Source organism: Notolabrus celidotus, chromosome 6, assembly GCF_009762535.1.
Source record: "Notolabrus celidotus isolate fNotCel1 chromosome 6, fNotCel1.pri, whole genome shotgun sequence".
Classification (NCBI taxonomy): Eukaryota; Metazoa; Chordata; class Actinopteri; order Labriformes; family Labridae; genus Notolabrus; species Notolabrus celidotus.
In genome coordinates this window covers 33763023-33784053 of record NC_048277.1, presented here as the reverse complement: position 1 = coordinate 33784053, position 21031 = coordinate 33763023, and the positions used below count along the sequence as shown (strand labels likewise).

The 21031-nt window shown below is 43.6% G+C and overlaps 1 protein-coding gene across 7 annotated transcripts in view; it reads right to left on the bottom strand.

The window, feature by feature from the left end:
- The window catches only part of LOC117814764 (suppressor of tumorigenicity 7 protein homolog), a 97446-nt gene that overhangs the window by 63049 nt on the left and 13366 nt on the right, over positions 1-21031 (bottom strand). For 6 of the 7 annotated variants that reach the window (XM_034686262.1, XM_034686264.1, XM_034686263.1 and 3 more), the window contains exon 2: positions 3532-3567. The exons of the other annotated variant lie outside the window; for it this stretch is intronic. In XM_034686262.1, the coding sequence (XP_034542153.1) occupies positions 3532-3553 (22 nt within the window). In that variant the 5' untranslated portion in view covers positions 3554-3567. The remainder of the gene's footprint in view (positions 1-3531; positions 3568-21031) is intronic. 7 annotated transcript variants of the gene reach the window in all.

Sequence of the window (21031 nt, the reverse complement as noted above, 5' to 3'; positions counted from 1 at the left end):
AACAAACTGGTGTCAGGCATTCTTAAAAATAAAACTGTAGTATAACTCACTGACTTCCATTCATCAGAGTTATCTTCATGCTTTGTGTGCACTGACTACCTCTTAGTTTTGTATTGAAATATTGCACATTTGGGGCTTTACTGCTGTTTGGCCTGGTGGTTTAGGCATGGGGCCCATATACCAAGGCTACAGTCCTTGTTGCAACTAAGGATGCAATAATTCTCAATACAATACTGAACCATTTAAAGCATCAAGGTCCAACAGGCAGATGTTATTTATGGTATTTTCAGTTTTAACTAGCTTCCATGCATTATATTTCTGAGGGGAGGAAACTCATCCCCAAGAGTTACCTTGTGCTAAAGTTAGGGAAAGCTGACATTACTGGTGTCAGAAGTTATATTTTTGGGCATTTTTTGCCCTCATTGGATAGGACAGCTGGAGAGAGATGGGAAATGTGGGGAGTAGAGAGTGGGGGGGAAGACATGCAGCAAATGGTCAAGGCCACGAGCGGGACCCAAGACCCCCTGCAGCGATATAGCCTCTATATCGGGGGCGCGCATGTAGACTGCAAGGCCAACGGCACCCCTAGATTTCTCACAGAACATGATGTGCACGGAGAACATGGGAAAGCATCACTGTCTTTCAAATCTGTGGTGTGCTAAATGGTAAACAAAAAAAATGACAGTCTACAAACACTGTTTTTTACACTTTCAACATGACTGCACATCTGTAGTACCATCACCCAGAGATATCACTGTCTAGAAGCAGGATAGCCGAGCAGGTAACACCATCAATCAAAAAGCAACAGCCCCTTAATTGGTGCCTTCCATCCTACAAACCCCACCGGCTCAGAGAGACACAAAAAGGGCAGGGAGGGGGTTCATTGCTAAGACTTTGCAGCTGTTTTTGGTGGTAGGAGATGTGGGCTTTCGTCACCTTATGAAAACACTCAGAGGTAATTCCCAACCTCTAAGAGGCAACACGTAATGGTGTTAAAAACAATGAAGCACAGAGCCTTGCTCTCACTACTGACTGGACCAGTTGGACCTGGTGGGCAACAGAGTTACCTCATTGTGATGGTTCAGTATACACTACCAGTCAAACGTTTGGACACACCTTCTCATTCAATGGTTTTTATTCATTTTAATTATTTCCAACATTGTAGATTAATACTGAAGACATCAAAACTATGAAATAATCTGTTTTTTTTTACCATAATGTGGATTTCAACAGTAGTCAAATAGGGCAATCCATTGTGTGCTAACCCTACCTCTGAACAACACAACTGATGGTCTCAAACACATTAAGAAGGCAAGTCATTCTACAAATGAACTCTTGACAAGGCTCATGTTAATTAGAAACCATTCCAGGAGACCACTTCATGAAGCAGACTGAGAGAATACCAAGAGTGTGCAAAGCTGTCATGAAGGAAAAAGGGGGCTACTTTACAGAATCTAAAATATAAAACATATTCTGCTTTGTTTAACACTTTTTTGTGAATTTAATAATTCCATATAAGTTCTTTCATAGTTTTGATGTCTTCAGTATTAATCTACAGTGTTTACAATAATTAGAATAAATACAAACCCTTGAATGAGAAGGTGTTTCCAAACTTTTGACTGGTAGTGTATGTCTGGTTGGAAATTGAAGGACACAACACTCCAGACATGTCCCCTGCATGAAAGTCATACGAGTGCTCATTTGGCAGAGGAACAGACGAGTGCAGTGAACATGTGGAAGTTAGGTAGGCCAACAAGTCACTCCAAGTAACCAAGGGTAATATATTTCTATATATGTTTATTTTGGATTATACAATACACCAGGAATATATGCAAATGGAGGAGATTTTTTGGCTTAGCTTGGGAATTTAAGAATTTGCTTTTATTCTCCCCTTGCTGTTCCAGTAAAATCAGCCCAAAATGCTGAAGAACGGACTACCAAAAAATGCTCCAAGGACCCAGACAGTCTCTGGTATGCTTTCCAACCTCAACCCTTTGCTGCATGTCACCTCTCACCCCTCTACTCCCTTACATTTGTCTCTCTTCAGCTATCCAATCCAGCTTGCTAATTGCCCCTTAAGGATTTTCTACCAGTATCAAACTGCAGGCAGGAAAAACAGAGACATCCAGAGCCACCTGCTAACATTCAAAACCAACAGACTGGCCAATACACTACTGTCTGCTCCATAATTAAAGACACAGTTTTAATATCCAAACACACAATAATATATCAGCATGAGCAGATATTTAAAGGGTCATTCACACTCTCAAATTTGAAGCATAGACTCTCCAATTTTATTACTGAAGAGAGAGAACAAAACATCCAAACAATGACAACATGTGATTAAAAGAAGGATCTTTAAAACACGTACATGTATGTTTGACAACCTTAATCTCAGCAAGCGGGGAACACGGCAGACACGCTGCTGTCAAAGTGACAAAGTGACAGCATTATCTTTGACCCTGAAACAACCTTCAGTTTTGGGAAGATTTCAGACTCTGACATGATGAGGAGACTTCAGCCCGGCTTCTGTGGGATGTTAGGAGTGATCTGCAGCAGGATGTAGGACCTCCACGTGATTCCAGTCTCTGCTCACTCTTTGTACATTTCATTAAAGTCAGATTAGTTCTGAGAGAAGTGTTGCATGACAGCGTTTCATCACTGTAACACAGTCTGTGCGTGTTAGTCTGATCTGACATCAGAGGGATAAGTTACTTTGACTCTGAGAAACAATCAATCAGATCAACTCTGATCTCTTTGAGCTTTGTGCAAGTAGTGTATGGAGACATCATGGTATTGATCACAGAGGTGTTCTTCAGAGGGTGGGGTAAAAAGGGGGTACAGAGGACTTGATTGGAGACATTTAGCACCCCAACAGATCATCACAACAACTCTCCTTTGGAAGGTAACGGCGCTGCATGGTGCCCCCAAAAAACACGCACGTGCAAACATACAGCCGCCGCTACACGCTAGTTCTGTTCTGTGCTCGCTTTGCTAGCATGAGTGGCTGGAAAAGCTACGCTCACACCTTTACTGCAATCTGACTGAGCCGAAGAAAAGAAGACAGGGGGAGGCTGACGCTTCTGGAAACTCTGGGCGAAAGCATCCATCTTCTGACAAACAAACATGCACAAAGACACACTTAGCAGCACTCCAGTGGAAATCAAGAGGACTGGAATATGTACATATACAGAAGAAGATGACAGAAACACACACATACACACACACATGCACAGTAAGGCTTAAAGCTAGAGAATGCAAGGCAGGCGGTGAGCTCGGCGTGACCAGCTAGCTTGCATCACCGACCCTCCGTGCTAAAATGGTAGATCCCAGATTTCTCCACCGTGCAATCTGCCACCAGCAACCATGGAGGCAAAACAGGAAGAAGAGAGGGGAGGAGAGGAGGAGAGGGATGCAGGAGCAGAGGCAAACATATCCCTTTTCCCCCCCCGTCTCTTTCCCCGTAAACACACACACATAATCATAAAAAGATACACAGACAAATACAGAGGAGGCGAGGATGTTACTTACATGAGGACTCTGTGCCGAACATGGCTGGGCCGGGAGCTGTGATGGAGAGGAGGAGGAGGAGGAGGAGGAGGAGGAAGAGGAGGAGAAGGAGGAAAGAGAGTGGAGAGAGAGGGAAAGGGGAGGGTGAGGGGGAGAGAGAGAGAGAGAGAGAGAGAGGGACAGAGAGAGGGGAGGTTGATGAGCAGGCAGCTACACAGTGGGGGTCATCAAAGCAACACAATGCAGCCAGCCGGCCGTCGCTGCCGCCCAGACAGCCAGATGCCCCAGCTCTTCTATCTGTCGCTGCTTTGAAAAGCCCTCCTCCGCACACACACGCAGTCCATCCACATAGAAAAAAAAAGAGGCCTCGTGGAGGATTAATTCAATATGGGAAGAAAGAAAAAACAAAAACAAGAAGGAATCCTTGAGAGCCGAGGAAAAGTGTGCTTAAAATCCAAACAGAGATGTGGCGGCGCCTGGATATCTCCGCATCTCTCCTCTTTCTGCAGTCTATATCCTGCTTCTCATCCTCTCCTCTCCAGCACTTGCTCGCATCTCATTCCACTGTGGGATTCACTAACGGTGAGCGAAAGAGAGAGAGAGAGAAGGAAGGGAGAGAGAGAGAGAGAGAGAGGGGGGGGAGGTTTCCTGGGGAGAGAAGAGAGAATAGGGGGGGGGAGTGAAAAACTAAAAATCCGGTGAAGTGCTGCTGCTGCTGCTGCAGCCGCTGTAAGACAATAGCTATGCAAACACAGAGAGTGACGTCAGAACGGACGGGGAGAGAGAGAGAGCTGTAAAAAGACTGACGGACTACTGCGAGCAGATGGAGGGAAAGAGGGGAGGGAGGGAGGCAAGAAAGGGGAAGAGATGCAAGAAAAACAGAAAACAGGGAGGGCAGGATTGGGAGAAAGGGAGAGATAGAAATGCAGGGAGAAAAAAAATGTTTAAAAAGGAAGGAGGGCAAGATGATGTTAGACAGGAGGAGAGGAGGATCAGTCAGGGATGAGAGGAGGAGGTGACAGCAAAGGTGATCAAACTGAAAGAAAAGGCATAAAGAGGAGGGAGAGATGGAGAGGAGGAGGAGGGGAGACGGATAAAGAGATACAGAGGAGAAGGAGGAGGTGGAGGAGGGGGGCAGACAGGGCCGAGGAGGGGAGGCACTGACTGGAGAAGAAGAGGGAGGGAAGTAAACCAATCAGAGGGGTTTGTCTACTTGGAGGAGCAAACACACATACACACACACACACACACACACACACACACACACACACACACACACACACACCACACACACACACACACACACACACACACACACACACACACACACACACACACACACACACACACACACAGAGAGGAAGAAGTGATGGGGGGGCAAGGGGGCGGCTGTCTGTTCGACAAATTGAAACAAGTATGAAGCCGACAGAGAGCGGGAGACGGCTTTGTGTAAAAGTGCAGTTAATGAAACACACACACATGTACACACACACACACCAGGTAGCTGGATGACACAGTTCATGTCGAGATAACATGTAATCAAACATACACAAACATGCATGCTACAGACTCTAATTCAGCTTCTCTTAAACCGAGGTACACACAGCCCTTGGGGAAGTGTTGGAGTATTGCAGGAGGTCCTTTGCTACTTAAAATGTTAATTCAAAACCTGTGACTCATGTAGTCTTTTAAATATTCGAACAATTCAATTTAAAATGTAAAGATAAGCTTCAAATAAAGAACATTGTTCCCCCTGATGACTACGATCAATCAGGTTAAACTCTGCTTGAAGCCAGTGGAAACACGCTACGACAAAACGGCTTTAAAAGTGACTTTCAGAGGGGCGCCGGTTGGCCTGGTGGTTTAAGCGTGTGCCCCATATACAGAGGCTGTAGTCCTCGTCACAGCGGTCGCTGGTTGGACTCCTGGCGATGACCCTGCCAAACTCTCTACTCGCCACATTTCCTGTCTCTCTTCAGCTGTCCAAACAAAATGACCCAAAATATGACTCCAAAATGAGACACTCAGAATGTTATTAAAGAGTCTTGGTGATGTTTCTCATTCGGGATCTTTAATCCTAAAGCTGGGAAATAAATCAATTTTGTGTGTATTTGTGGTTTAGGACAATTTGTCACACTAGAAGATACACAAAGCCACTACAGTCCACAAACACCCACTAAAAAGCAGCTAACATAAGCTGGATTATTTTCCTATTTCTTCTCATATGACAAGAAAAGGACGTGGTGGAGAGATGATGTAATCACACAGCATATCGCTGGTGATATAGTGCCAATATACACGCCTGGGTTCATCCACTTGCTAGAAACGATCAACCCCAACTAGGGCTGGGTGATAATTCAATAACAATATTTATCGTGGTATAATTTTTCTCAATATAAATTCAACAAATGTTCGCTAAAAGTTTGATCTATTTAAACCTTTAATTACAACCCCCAACCACTGGAAAAAGAGGGGGCGCTAATGTGCCTTAAACGCTAGTTGCCATCCAACGTTAGACAGAAGAAGAAGAAAGAGACGGTACTGAACAGCCAATCATGTCTCAGGGTGAGAGGTAGGCGGGATGAACGTTCGGAGCAGAATGTAAAGACAGCTGAAATGAAACGAGCCTGTAACTCTTAGTTATCTTAAAGGTGACATATCACGCTTTTTTCATCAATATATATTGGTCTAAGAGGTCCCCAAAACATGTCTTTAAAGTTTATGCTCAAAAAAACACTTTGAAATCAGATTTTGGTCTGCCTGAAAAACCCTCTTCTTCAGGCCTCCTCAGAACACTCTGTTTTCTCTCTGACCACGCCCCCTCAGGAAGTGGATGTGCCTCGGCTGTCCAGCACGTTGATCTAATGTTTACATGTTGGCTGAATATACACGGCTGCTCAGAGATCACGTTACTTCAACCCTCTGAATCTGATCCAGAATCTGATCCTGACGGAGAGGCGCCTGCAGCAGGACCTTTCTGAAGGATTGGTCACAGATTTAGTGTTTCTTGTTGTTTTATTTATCAGTATGTCGACGTGTGTCTTGGTACACAGCTACGAACATGTAGCTATGTGGCTATGCTAACTAGCGCTAGCAGTTATCTATGATAAATAAAAATCATCCACTAGATCTTCAAATCTGCAGACGTGGGGAGTAAAACCGACCTCTACCAGAAAGGCAGCAGGACCTTTCTGAAGGATTGGTCACAGATTCTGTGTTTCTTGTTGTTTTATTTGTCAGTATGTCAACGTGTGTCTTGGTACACAGCTACAGCTACAGCTACAGCTATGAACATGTAGCTATGTGGCTATGCTAATTAGCGCTAGCACTTATCCATGATAAATAAAAATCATCCACTAGATCTTCAAATCTGCAGACGTGGGGAGTCCAACCGACCTTTGTGTTTATTAAGACAGCCTACAACTAGCATGCCTCCCTCCTAAGCTCCTTGTTTGCACACATTTGTGCAGGTAATGAAAAACGGGGGAGGGATTCAGTATTATTTTATACAGTCTATGGGCTGAACAAGCTCCGAGCTCTGACTCCGTGACAGACCGGATATTGTTGTGACGTAACAAAAACACGGAAGTCTGAAACGGCTCGTTTCACACACATTTACAGAAAGGTGTAGAAATCAGAACAGGGGCAGAATGGATTTTTTTCATTCTCGGGGGGTTTGTAGACATGCCAGGGACACATATTTCAGGTAGAGAACCATTAAAAAGTCAATTTTGCATGATATGTCACCTTTAAAGGGGAGTGCACTACTCAAAACAATACTCTATAAACTTTCAAAGATCTGCCTTAAAATTTAAACTTTTATCCACCAGGCAGTCAGGATGCTGAACTCTATCCCTGTTTTGCCCCCTCTTCCCATAGTGACCCCTTCACAGACTTAACCCGGTCACTGACCACCCCCCCAAAATCAATGCTGAGGTCTGTCATCCTCTGGACTGAAATGCACACACTCACTTTGATGTTTAAATTGCACTATAGAAAGGTTTTTGCACTTTTAAATTGTATTTTATTATTTTTATTAGCTCACTTCTTATCTTTTTCTAGCTTTCCTATGTTTATCTGTTGTTGTTGTTGCTAGGGTTTGAGAGAGAAACCCAATATCAAATCCTCAGTATGTCTAGTGCATACTGGAGTTTATTTGACAATAAAGAAGACTTTGAACTTTTTTATTGAAATAATGGTTTGATGTTGGGATAATTATCAATATCGACCGATATGAAAAATGTCGCCCAGTTCTAACCCCAACTACGTGCTACCCAGCCGCTAACTATTTTGCTGACTCGTCTGTACAATTGTATATGTGAAAAGGTCACAAGAGAGCTGGAGGGGATGTCTTTTTATTTCACTAGAACAGACATATGTTGCAGTCAAAGCATGCAACCTTACAAGGGTTGGGCTCTGCAAGTGTCTACCTCCAAACAGCTTACTTCCCTGATGAACGCAAAGGTGGGCTGATCACCCAGGGTTGTTTTGAGTCATTTCTTTTTCAATTGTAGTCTTTGTTTGTTTTTTTATCTATTGTTAAGAGAGAATAAAAACTGATCAAAACCATGAATCAAGTTTGGTGTGAGAGAAATCAGAAACCTTATTTTAGGCCATATTGCCCGGCCTATTTGATTGTTAAAATCTCTATTTTACTGCCTTACTTTTTGAATACAGTAGATCAAATTTCTAAAATCCCTGATAATAAATGTCAATTTTTTTCCCATTAGCTGCAGAAGCTTTTCATTAACTTTTCAATGAAGGCTGTATGTTGTAAGGCCACGGTACTCAGGACATCTGAATCCTTTCCTGAGCTTGAAATCTAAATGATTTAGGTTTTCTTTGCCTTTCAGTGTGCATGGATATCCTGATGTGCTCATAGTGAACAAGCAGCAAATGATAAGCCTCATTATTGATGCGTACAGTAAAACTTTAATGAAGACTGGAGCCTTTAAATGTCGTAAAGTGCATGCACAACCCAGTAACTGTCTGAGCTGCAGTGGTGCACGGCCGGAGCTGCTCGCGGGTACAGTAGTGGAGTCTTTCTAACGGCCTGCTAACCCAAATAGATGGGAGGTCAGCCGGACGTCCTTGTGGGCCCCCACTGTGAATGGGGTGAGGCTAGCTAGCATGTGGATTAGCTCAGCTCCTGAATAGTGGAGCGTGCTGTGACGGGGGCTTCTGTTCTTTTGTGTCTCATAACCCAGTCGCCCTCCTCCCTCTTCTCCTCCGCCACTACCAACGTCTTTGTCCTTTAAGCACCACATAGAGACCCCTTCCAGTACACTGCAAAAAAATTCATTTTGAACATCTGAAAGGAGAAAATACAAAACAGGATGTCCCTGTGGAGTGCTTATGAATGCATTTTCTTAAATATTCAATAACTGCCTTGTACCTAGTCCCTGAATATTGCTGAAACATGTGTCTGACACTCTCAAACAACAGCTGTAGACTACTTTATCTGACACCACGTATTTTACAAGTCACTTGATCCCAAAACTAAAGGTCTGGGTTCCTTGATTTATTGCTGACCTTTTACGTCACCATACCAATCAACAAACAAGATAGCAAGCGGCTCACTAGTCGTATGTCATACAGGGAAAACATAACGCTCTGTACCTTTAATACCTTTTCTTCTTCTTCTGTTGTAGTTTTGTGCACTACCCGGCTTCCTTCTATGCATTCATGCTTTTCTACTTCCAGGTCAAAGCCCTGCATGTGGATTGTGGAGCATGCACAGAATGCCTAGACCAGTTTGGGACCAATGGAGGTGCAAGAGAAACCACATCATCTAGGTGAAGGGAATTCAACTGAGTGCGATTAAGTTAAACTAACAATAAATCAATTTCTTTAACATCACATAGACGGACTGACTGACATCCCTTCAGGGCGTCTCTGATCCCAATTCACACCTCCACTTGGTTTTCTTGTAACTAGCACCACCACTTTTCATCCCTCTGTTTCTGTCTCTGCTGTCTAACACCCTGTCAATGCTGCTTCTGCCAAACCTCCACATGCTTCACTGAGGAGACACATGCAGTAACAACCTGTGCTCAAATTGCTTCATTTAATTCAGAAATCGGAAGCCTGAAACGCCCGCCCACACAGCACCACTTTCTTTTGATGGAAGTCTTCTAGACTAAACTAGTAATTGGATAAACTAACGGGACATCTGGCAGCACAGAGTGTGGTTCTAAAATTACAGCAGGAAGTTTGTTTGAGTAGTCGAGGAGTAGAGACTAACACTCACACTTTTGACTGTTCTGACAGAGTAAGAGCACCATGCATGAATTAAAACATTTTAATTACAAAAAAAAAAGAAATGTGAATCCTTTGGACTATGATGGAAGTGTTCCCTACAGGATGTCCTAATTTACTCAATAATAACTTTTGTTTATATTAGGGATGCTCCGATCGATCGGCCACCGATCATTATCGTCCGATTTCTGTGAAAAAATACGTGATCGGCGTTTGCTGATCAATGCCTTTCATTGCCGATCACAAAAAACGATCACCTGTTGCTCATACTTTGCAGCCTGCAGCCTGAAGAGGACCTGTGTGTAATGTGCCCCCTCCCCCTTTCCTTCACACTGCACAGGCGCGCAGCGGCAAACCACAACAAACATGTCTGCCGTGTGGAACTTTTATACAGTCTGTGAAAGTGATGTAAAGTTTGCATCCTGCAACACATGCGACGAAAAAATACCTCGCAGGGGAAGCACGTTAAAAAAGCCTCAACACAACCGATTTAGTAAGACATTTAAAGAGCAAACACTTGGCGGAGTATGGTGAGTTTTTGAGGCAGTTAATGAAAAGAAGACAGCCGAAGCAGCATCAGTCAGACGGCAGCTAACAAAGCCCACGGTGGCAACACTCGCCTGTATGAGCGTGACAGTCAGAAGGCGAAGCAAATAACCCGAAAAATAGTTGAATTAATCGGGCTAGATGAGCCTCTCTCAGTGGTGGAAGACACCGGGTTCCGCCGACTGCTCTCTCACTTGGAGTCCCGCTACGTGCCACCGGGACGTAAATAATTCACAGACGTAGCGCTGCCAGAGCTCCACCAGACTGTGTACTCTCACATCCAACGTCTCCCTAAAGAAGTGTTGTTGTACATGGTCTTGTTTGCTTTTGAGGGTCATAAAGAGGCATCAGTATCAGTTTCAGTGTGTTTCTCAGCCAGTTCAAAACTCCTCATAGTGCCTTTAACTATTGAAATTAATTTTAAAAAAGTAACATTAAAATGCATTTAAAAAGGTGAAATCACATAAAAGCAAGTCTGTAAAAGTTAATCTTAAGAAGAGACTTAAAGGGTGTCACTGACTTGGCAAGCCTTATCTCCTCAGGGAGGACGTCCCAAAGTCGTGGGGCCCTGATGGAGAAAGCACGTTCCCCTTTTGATTTGAGCCTCGACTTTGGAGCAACCAGGGCAAAACCCAGACAAGCTTTAAAAGTGGTCTATAAAAACTTAAAATCAATTCTAGCCAGGGGAGAGACGAGAGGACAAGAGTGATGAGATGTTAAAACCAGTATCATGTCTTCTCCTCAGGGCGAAGTCTGTCGTTTTGATATCTGGACATTTAGGGTCAGAGTAGACTCTTATTTCTTGACCCCCTGAACGACCACTCCATCGGTTAATGAGCGGGTGTTATATCAGTCAACCTTCTTCTTCTGTGGACTGCAGCTCTGCTGAGATCTGCCATGAAACGCAACAGTGATGACGAGCAGAGCCCTCACTGTCACCTCCAGCCTCTCTCTCTCTCCAGTCATTGTGTTTGAGTCACGCACGACCTCTGGCCACACACACACACATACATACATACACACTTACACACACACACCCCACTCTCACTGCCGCTCTGATAATTAGGATGCAAACCCATTGCCATAACAGCGCTGAAGCCCAGGTGAATGGGGGTGTTAATTGAGTCAGCCACTGAGTAATGACAACAATGCTGTCGTTCAATGGATGCTTTATTTATAACACCGCTCCTCTGCGCTTCTCTTCTGTTCCACTGCCGTTTATTGGTGAACAATGAACACCTCACCCTGCCCCCCTTTTTCCATCACAAAGTGCCCCCCCTCCCCAAAAAGACCCAGAATCTCCTCCTGGTTGCTAGGGAACTGAAAATAAGCGTAAGAGGAGCGTGGCCATCTTTCAGCGAGAGAGGGAAAAAAAAAATCAGAAGGAGGATGAAAGAGGGAGAGAGAGAGAGAGGGAGAGAGAGAGAGAACAGAGAGAGAGAGAACAGAGAGAGGAAGAGAGAGAGAGGGGAGAACAGAGAGAGAGGGGGGAGAGAGAGAGAGAGAACAAGAGGGACAGCCTATTAGAGAGGGCCAAGACTTGATGAGGGAACAAGCGTGTTCACAAAGAGGTGAGAGGAGGAATCATCTCTAACAACCAAACAGATCTGTATCAGTTAAACGCCATCCCGTCACTGACTCGTGTTAGAGAATAACAGCACTTCTAAACATGGAGGGAGGCCTTTAAATATGGGGGGTCAATACCCGGGTACCTATTATAGATATCATGACTCAGCAAATTCACTACATTTAAATTTACAGTAATCTGTTTTGATTTCAACTAGGGAAGGGTACAGAATTCGGTACTTTTATAGGTACCGACTGAATTCTGTGGGTACTACCGGGTACCGACTCACGTAAAATCAAACGGTACCATGTTTCGGTACCTGAACGCATCCCTGTGACTGTGAGGGAGTGGAGGAGTAGGTGATTTTCCATACTTTCGCCCTGTAATAAAGTCAGACTGACCGGGTGGACGTCTCTGCTCTGCTCTCTGCATCTGCGCGGGAGCGCGCCAAACGGAGCCTGCAGCTGACGAGCGCGCGCACTGACCGCGAGGCAGAACTTCAGAACATGAGGATTGAGTTTATTTTATACAGTCTATGGTTGAGACTGACCCTCTCGTTCCGACAACCTAACCCCGTTTATAACCGTTCCTGTGTGCGTGAATGCCCAACACGTAAGTTGTGTGTCCTGTTCTTATAAAGAGACGGAGAACTGACTTCTCCCCGCCTGCAGGCGTTCACGTGTGTTCATTGATAAACTCCCGATAGAGCAATTAGACGCCACGAGCACGTGTCAGCTAATATATCTAATCACCTATATAATCCTGTTTCTGTTCATTTCATTTAAATTGAATAAATATGTTAAATTAAACAAATTTGAGATATTTTTTTAAATTAATATTTATACTACATAAAAACACAAAAGTACCGGAAATTGGTACCGTTGAGTACCGGCACCGATTCCCAGGTACCGGGTATCGGTACCGTATCGGTTCAAATGTGAAAGGTACCCATCACTAATTTCAACTGATTTCTTTTTGCACTTGGGGCAAAAATGATCCGACATTATTTAGAAACTGCAGTTCCTAGAGTGTCCACTTGAGGCTGGCTCCCAAAGTGCCAGAAACCACATACACACCCATTCAATAATATAAGTACCTTAGACGGCATTAGTCTGGCATCCAGCACCTCGGCTAGGAATCTAGGAGTCCTATTTGATCAAGATTTATCCTTCAATTCCCAAATTCAGCAAATCTCAAGGTCAGCCTATTTTCACTTGCGCAATATTTCTAAAATTAGACACTTCCTATCTCAGAGCGACGCAGAAAAACTAGTCCATGCATTTGTTACCTCCAGGTTAGATTACTGTAACTCCCTCTTATCAGGCTGCCCCAATAAGTCTCTAAAGACTCTTCAGCTAGTTCAAAACGCCGCAGCTCGAGTATTGACTAAAACTAGGAAGAGAGAGCACATTTCTCCAGTGTTAGCTTCTCTACTCTGGCTCCCAATAAAATGTAGAATAGAATTTAAAATCCTTCTTTTAACCTACAAAGCCCTTAAAAATCAGGCACCCTCGTATCTTAAAGAGCTCATAGTGCCCTATTACCCCTCTAGAACTCTACACTCCCAACATGCAGGCTTGCTAGTTGTACCTAAAATCTCTAAAAGTAGTATGGGAGGTAGAACCTTCAGTTATCAGGCCCCTCTCCTTTGGAATCATCTACCAGTCAGGGTCCGGGAGGCAGACACCCTCTCCACTTTTAAGAGTAGGCTTCAAACTTTCCTTTTTGATAAAGCTTATAGTTAGAGCTGGATCAGGCTTGGACCAGCTTTTGTCATGCTGCTATAGGCCTAGACTGCCGGGGGAACTGGCACACTGACACACTGGGATCCTAGCTCACCTTCTTCCCCCCAACCCCCTCATCACTTACTTTAACTCTGCCTGTCCCATTAAAGTTACTAACCATAGACCTTTCTGGAGTCCCTGAGCTCCATTGTCTCGTAGATTCCTCTGAGCTGCCGTAGACGTCCTCCTGCTGTGGACGATCTGGACTCCAGCTGATACGGACGTGCTGGACTCCAGCGGCAACAGCTTCTACGACTCGTCTCATCACTATCACCTCTCTCTCTTACTCCCCTCTATCTGTCTTTCCAGACCCAACTCAGTCGAGGCATGATGGCTGTCTAACATGAGTCTGGTTCTGCCTGAGGTTTCTGCCTGTTAAAAGGAAGTTTTTCCTCACCACTGTAACTAGCTAAATACTGCGATGTGCAATGCTCATGATGGATTAAGGTGGGGTCAGACTGAGTCTTACCCTGTCTTGAAGTTGGGTCTCTGTTCATAATTTGACATAGAGTGGTCTAGACCTCCTATGTTTGTAAAAGCGTCTTGAGATAACGTTTGTTGTGATTTGGCGCTATACAAATAAAGATTGATTGATTGATTGATTGATTGATTGATTGATTGATTGATTGATTGATTGATTGATTGATTGATTGATTGATTGATTGATGATGGGTGACAATCATGGATACTACGTCCATTTATTATACAGTCTATGGTACTACCAAGCTATGTGTGAAGCTGGCAGCCTCAGGTCAATACAAAGTGAGTGTTAAGGTGGATAAATCAATAACTATGACGTTCAAAAAATCCAGGCATAGTTTGAAGAACACAGAAAAAGCAGCAGTAGAGGATTTAGGAGCACTCTGGCAAATTAGGAATATCTTACATTAGGTTTTCATGGCCTCTTGCCTGGTGTGTGGCTGCAAATAAGTGGGATTTTTTTTTACAAATGTTTAGGGTTTCTATTCCCCAAAGTGCGACTGAAGGCTGCTGGTAAGGATGAAGTGTTTCCAAAGAGAGAAAACAAAGTGTCCAGGATCCTGCTTTTTACTCTGATGATTGAATTACAGATTATCTCAATTAATTGGGATTTCAGTGACACCCTGAGGACTTTGATATTCTAAGAAAGAAATGGAAAAAAAGGCCATTCCTCAATAAACCATTGTTGTGCGCCTCCTCCAGCTTCTTCCAGCATTTCCCCCGGCTTAACAGATTTAGAGAAAAGGCCAGTTTGTCACAATCCAAGCAAGCATGTTTACAACCAACCCTTCAATCAGACCGGACCGACCCTGCCAGCCAGAGGCAGACTCGCTGCTTGTGGTCAGATATGGCATTTGACTGGTGGTCATTTCATGATGTGACGACAATGAATTTACTGCACTCAGAGCCAGCTGGTGTGAAAAATGGATTGTGCCCACCACAGCCAACAGCGTGCAGACAACAGCAGGGATTGGCAGGCTTTTGATAACCGGACAATCATCCCCCCCTCCTCTTTCCCCCCTTTTCAGAAGAACCAGACGCCACCACAAAAGGAAGGTCTGCGAGGCTTTGATTACCTCTGCTGGGTCACAATTCAAACACAGCAGCATCACTGAGCTAACAGGATCAGGAGCCATCACTGCTGACACCAACTGGTCGAAACAGGAACTGACATATCAGCCACTCAGAGCTCAAATTAAATATCCACAGATACATGGAGTGGAATCAAATAAATAACAGCACACTGGTCTTATACAGACACATTCAATCATCTCAACTGAATGAAATTTAAAGCAGACTAAAGAATGTGCTTTCAAGGCAGCAGGATTGAATTAGTGTTTCTTTGATCTGAACATAACATCCGCTGTACCATCTATAAACGGCATCAGAGACTGAGGGCCACAGACGTGAACACAGACCGAAAATACATGATCAGAAACGGGGCAAAGGGCGACACATGCACTCTCTGTTTCCTGCTTTGTCCTGCTTCACACTCACACAGGTACGCCTCGACTCAGACTGCAGAAGTTTCAGAACTCAGATACATTAAATACAACCTCCTGTAGTGATGCTAGCAGTGGAAAGAAGCGTATCCATATTCACAAAGACAGGTAAGAGAATGATGGTGGAGATATGTTCGACACAATTCATGAGCAAGAACTGACGTTTGGGTTTGAAATCCATATAACTCCAGATATCTAAGATGTTTGGAATAATTGGGAAGTCTTTGTTGAGTCCCTGAGCCAACCAGGACGTGCAGATTGGATCTAAGAAGCCTTCACACTACAAAGGTGATTTCACCAAACACAAGTACAGGACCATGGTTCCCTGAGCACACTTCTACTCTCATCTCTGGAGGGGTGAATCAGAAATCAACCAGCTGGAACTCTTGCTGTCTGAGCCTGGAGATATAGCTGCAAGTTCAAGCTATATTGAGTTCTCAAATCTCTACTAGGGGTGCAATGGTAAAAAAAAAAAATGTCGGTTCATTTCGGTTCTGTATTTTGAAGCTTCAGTTTGGTACATTTTTGGTACGGTAAGGGGAAAATAAGCAACAAGTAAAAATGTGTCTTCCCTTATTAGGAACTTTTACACACTGTCTAAAGTGGAGCAGTGTAAGTTCAGGCTTATAGGCCTATACTCATATTTTCCTTTCCTTTTTTACACTTCAAATGAAATATAATTTATAAGGCAAGGCAAGGCAGCTTTATTTGTACAGCGCATTTCATACACGAGGGCAACTCAATGTGCTTTACATTAAAATATTAAAAGCATTGGAGACATTCAGACAGGCATAAAAGAACATAATTAAAATGCCAAATATGATAAAACAGAAAAGAAAAGGAAAATTAGAAATATATTAAAAATTACATTAAAATTTTAATTTAAAGTGGGTTAAAATAAGCTAAGATAGGAAGGCAGTGGCAAATAAAAAAGTCTTAGTCTTTGATTTAAAAGAGGTGAGAGTTGGAGCAGACCTACAGCTTTCAGGGAGTGTGTTCCAGATATGTGGTGCATAACGACTAAACGCTGCTTCACCATGTTTCCTACTGACTCTTGGGACTGAAAGCAGACCAGTACCTGATGACCTCAGAGGTCGAGGTGGTTCATAAAGTAGTAGCAGATCAGCAATGTATTTTGGGGCCTAAACCATTCAGTGCTTTATAAACCATCAGCAGGATTTTAAAGTCTATTCTCTGACAGACAGGAAGCCAGTGTAGAGATCTAAGAACTGGAGTGATGTGGTCTACTTTTTTGGTCCTTGTTGTAAAATATAAAAGAATTATTCAAAAAATAAAGATTAAAACAGAATCATGCAGAACCCCCTCCAAGCACCGAATGCAGATTTTCCATTAGGTGAGTTAATGTAAGAGGTCTATTCACCACATGTAACAGTAAAATATCTGCACCAAAACAGTCACATTATTAACAAAAACTATGCTTAATTTTTACAGCGTTTTTAGTGTACATGCAGCCTGTCTGTCCTGCTGCCTCAGCTTTTTGTCGGTGCTTCATGAAGTTGAGATGCAAACACACAAACACATGCACACAAAAGCACACAGAAACCACGCGCGGCTATATACTTTGAACGTCGAACTACTCAGTTGAAACCGGGTTTTTGAGGCTGCAGGTTTCAGGAGCCTACCCAGACTTTCAGGAGACTTACCTCCTGTCTACATGTTCGGAGTTAATGTTCATGCAACATGCAATATCTTTTGTTTTTTGATTTCATACAAAGGTTCTTTCTGCTGGTTGAGAAGCTTCAACTCTCAGCACAGCCGTAGCTTGTGTAGTCCTCTTTAAACAAACATTTCCAAGCACCAAAATTCATCTGTCCCTAATAAACTGCTGAATATCATTTCACAATGTCCGCTGTAACAATGAGTCACACACGGGAGTTTCCAGTAAAACCAGTGCGTCCCTGCTGCCACTCACCAGTTCCATTTGCAAAACATTGGCCTTGATGTCCGCCTAGTACACATCTCACTCTCTCCTACATGACTAATTCAGTCTAAAGGATTCCCCTCTACCCACTGGGAAACTTTGAGATACGACACGGACGTTAAAGAGTTTCAGAAAGTAAGAGTTTCAGAAAGTAAGAGTTTAGTTCAGGGAAGTATAAAATGTTTGGCTACTTTTACTGTTCTGAGAAACTGCTGTGATGCGTTACGCAATGTGAACAGCTGGATTTCCCTTTTTCTCTTGTGCGTTTCTCCACAATATACAGCAAAGAGTGCAAACTAGTGACCCAATGCACTGAGCCATATGCCGCTTTTAAGTTAAATGGCATGTAACCTTAAAAAATACAGCCACTCTTTGCTATAAGTGATAGATATTCAGGGAAACTATAAAGGCGACTTGTACCGGTCTGAAGCACAGAAAACAAATATAATCTAAGGGTTTATTTGTCAAGCTTCGCATAGATTCAAATACGTGCACGCAGTCAAATCTGGAGCCTCTAACGTGATTTCAATACAAACCGTCTCATTCATCAAACTGTCTCCTTATGCAAAGAAGCCACGGTGAGGAACTGAGGGTGTGGAAATAACAACCATCTGGCTGTGGCTGTTAGCCCTTTATGATTACTCACCTCTGTGTAACCGGTCATTGTGCAGAGTTTATTTTCTTTTAGACTACTGAGGGTAAGTTTTTCTCATTTAGACAAACAAAGAGTAAAAGAAGCATCTGTTATCATGGGGTGAGAATAAGATCTAAAACGACTCATAATGAGGAGTGGGATTTCTCCAGTGTTAGCTTCTCTACACTGGCTCTCAATAAAATGTAGAATAGAATTTAAAATCCTTCTTTTAACCTACAAAGCCCTTAAAAATCAGGCACCCTCGTATCTTAAAGAGCTCATAGTGTTGAGCACCCTCTAGAACTCTACGCTCCCAACATGCAGGCTTGCTAGTTGTACCTAAAATCTCTAAAAGTAGTATGGGAGGTAGAACCTTCAGTTATCAGGCCCCTCTCCTTTGGAATCATCTACCAGTCAGGGTCCGGGAGGCAGACACCCTCTCCACTTTTAAGAGTAGGCTTAAAACTTTCCTTTTTGATAAAGCTTATAGTTAGAGCTGGATCAGGCTTGGACCAGCTTTTGTCATGCTGCTATAGGCCTAGACTGCCGGGGGAACTGGCACACTGACACACTGGGATCCTAGCTCACCCTCTTCCCCCCAACCCCCTCATCACTTACTTTAACTCTGCCTGTCCCATGGAGTCCCTGAGATCCATTGTCTCGTAGATTCCTCTGAGCTGCCGTAGACGTCCTCCTGCTGTGGACGATCTGGACTCCAGCTGATACGGACGTGCTGGACTCCAGCGGCAACAGCTTCTACTACTCGTCTCATCACTATCACCTCTTTCTCTTACTCCCCTCTATCCCTCTTTCCAGACCCAACTCAGTCGAGGCATGATGGCTGATGGCTGTCTAACATGAGTCTGGTCCTGCTCAAGGTTTCTGCCTGTTAAAAGGAAGTTTTTCCTCACCACTGTAACTAGCTAAATACTGCGATGTGCAATGCTCATGATGGATTAAGGTGGGGTCAGACTGAGTCTTACCCTGTCTTGAAGTTGGGTCTCTGTTCATAATTTGACATAGAGTGGTCTAGACCTCCTATGTTTGTAAAAGCGTCTTGAGATAACGTTTGTTGTGATTTGGCGCTATACAAATAAAGATTGATTGATTGATTGATTGATTAAATGTCCAAATAAAGTGGATTTCATGCTGCTGTGTTTAAGCATTATATCCCTGTTAGGGTTCTATTTGGCACACTATCCCTTAATTAAAGCTGACACTTCATTGTTTTTTATTGGGTTGTTTTTTACTCAGTGTTTTATAGTAACCCAGGACTTCCACCTGATCCGTGTCCGGTCCGGCTCCGTGCTCTCTCCTCCCTCAACACCCACCAGTTGCGTCTTCAGAACGGTTTGATGGCCAACTAAGGTAAAGATCATGACGTAGCGGTGGGTACAACATGGCAAAATCACTGTTGAGGTAAATCCAGGTGAAAGCCATGACCCTGTATGGATTCTCCGCACGGAGCAGGACCGCCGGACAACTGGAGTAATGTGACCGAGGTTTTCCCACAATAATCACTGAATCAAGGATTCTCCTCCTCCTCTCCTCATCCATGTTGTATTTATTATCCTCTGAAAACCTCTGACCTGTTGACTCCAGGCCTGGCTCCACTCATCATGACGGTTTGTTGTTGTAGTTAAGTGAAATACGATCTGGTGAGTGTTTTATTCTGAAAATTAACATTAACCAGTCCCTCCAGGATTTCGCGGGATTTTTTTGTGATTGTTGCGGCCCAAAAAGCCTGAATTTGCGACAGCTTTTTGAAAAAATTGCGGTGAAAGTTGCGATTTTTTTTTTGCTTTTTCCCCCCAATAACATCTCAGGGGCAAGTAAATACACTAAATTATAGTTGTTTTTAGAAATCATTGTTGATGTGGCCACTGACTGTATTTTGATTATCTTGATTCACAGAAAAATGCCATGAAAGGACTGTATTGCACATTTACGACGGTCCCTGAATGCACCTCGCAGCGACTGATGCACAGTCAGTTCACGGCACTCTGAAATTAATCTGATTCTTTGATGACAAGGAGTTGATCAAAACTTACTGAATGTGTCTGATGTATCACCAAACTGGATTAAATCAAGCTGTAGATGCAGAGCTTTTTACGGTAACCACGGCAACAACGTCAAACATCAAATAGTAAACAGATGTCCCCCGGTTGTGTCTTTGTCACTAACGCACACCGGGGGGTAAAAATCATCAATGAAGATGAGACAGATGCATGGAGGTGAGGAGAGCTGGTTCATAAAGCACACCTGCTGCAGGTAGAGACCAAGCTAACACTGAGCTCCTCAATCTATAAATAATAACTTTGTCATCATCACTTGTCCTGCCTGCTGTCCCCTCTTTTCACCCGTTCTCTGTGCGTGTTTTGTTGTTGAAAAGTGCCGATCAAGTGAGGACTTGCGTTTAGGTTCCAAGGAAGTCAAATTGATGACAAAACCGATGACGTGCAGGGGCTGAGATTGAGGTAATTGGTCAAATTTGCAGGAAAGTTGCGCTGATTGTAAAAAATTGATTGGTTGAATTTGCGTTGATAGTTGCGATCGCGAAATCCCAACTTCCTGGAGGGACTGATTAACATTTTGTTTTGGTGAAACCTGACTTCCTGTCCCGCTTCATCTAAATCTATTGAGATTGATGCGTCGTGCTCCAGCATGCGGCAAAAATAGAAGTCTTGAGTATCTGATCTGGAGGGCTCTGGCGTGCTGGATCAGAGACGCAGTTGAAATGTAATGGAGTGGATCCAGTGGAAGTTAACACATTGACTGGAATAGAAACCTATCAGCTCTGGTGCTGTG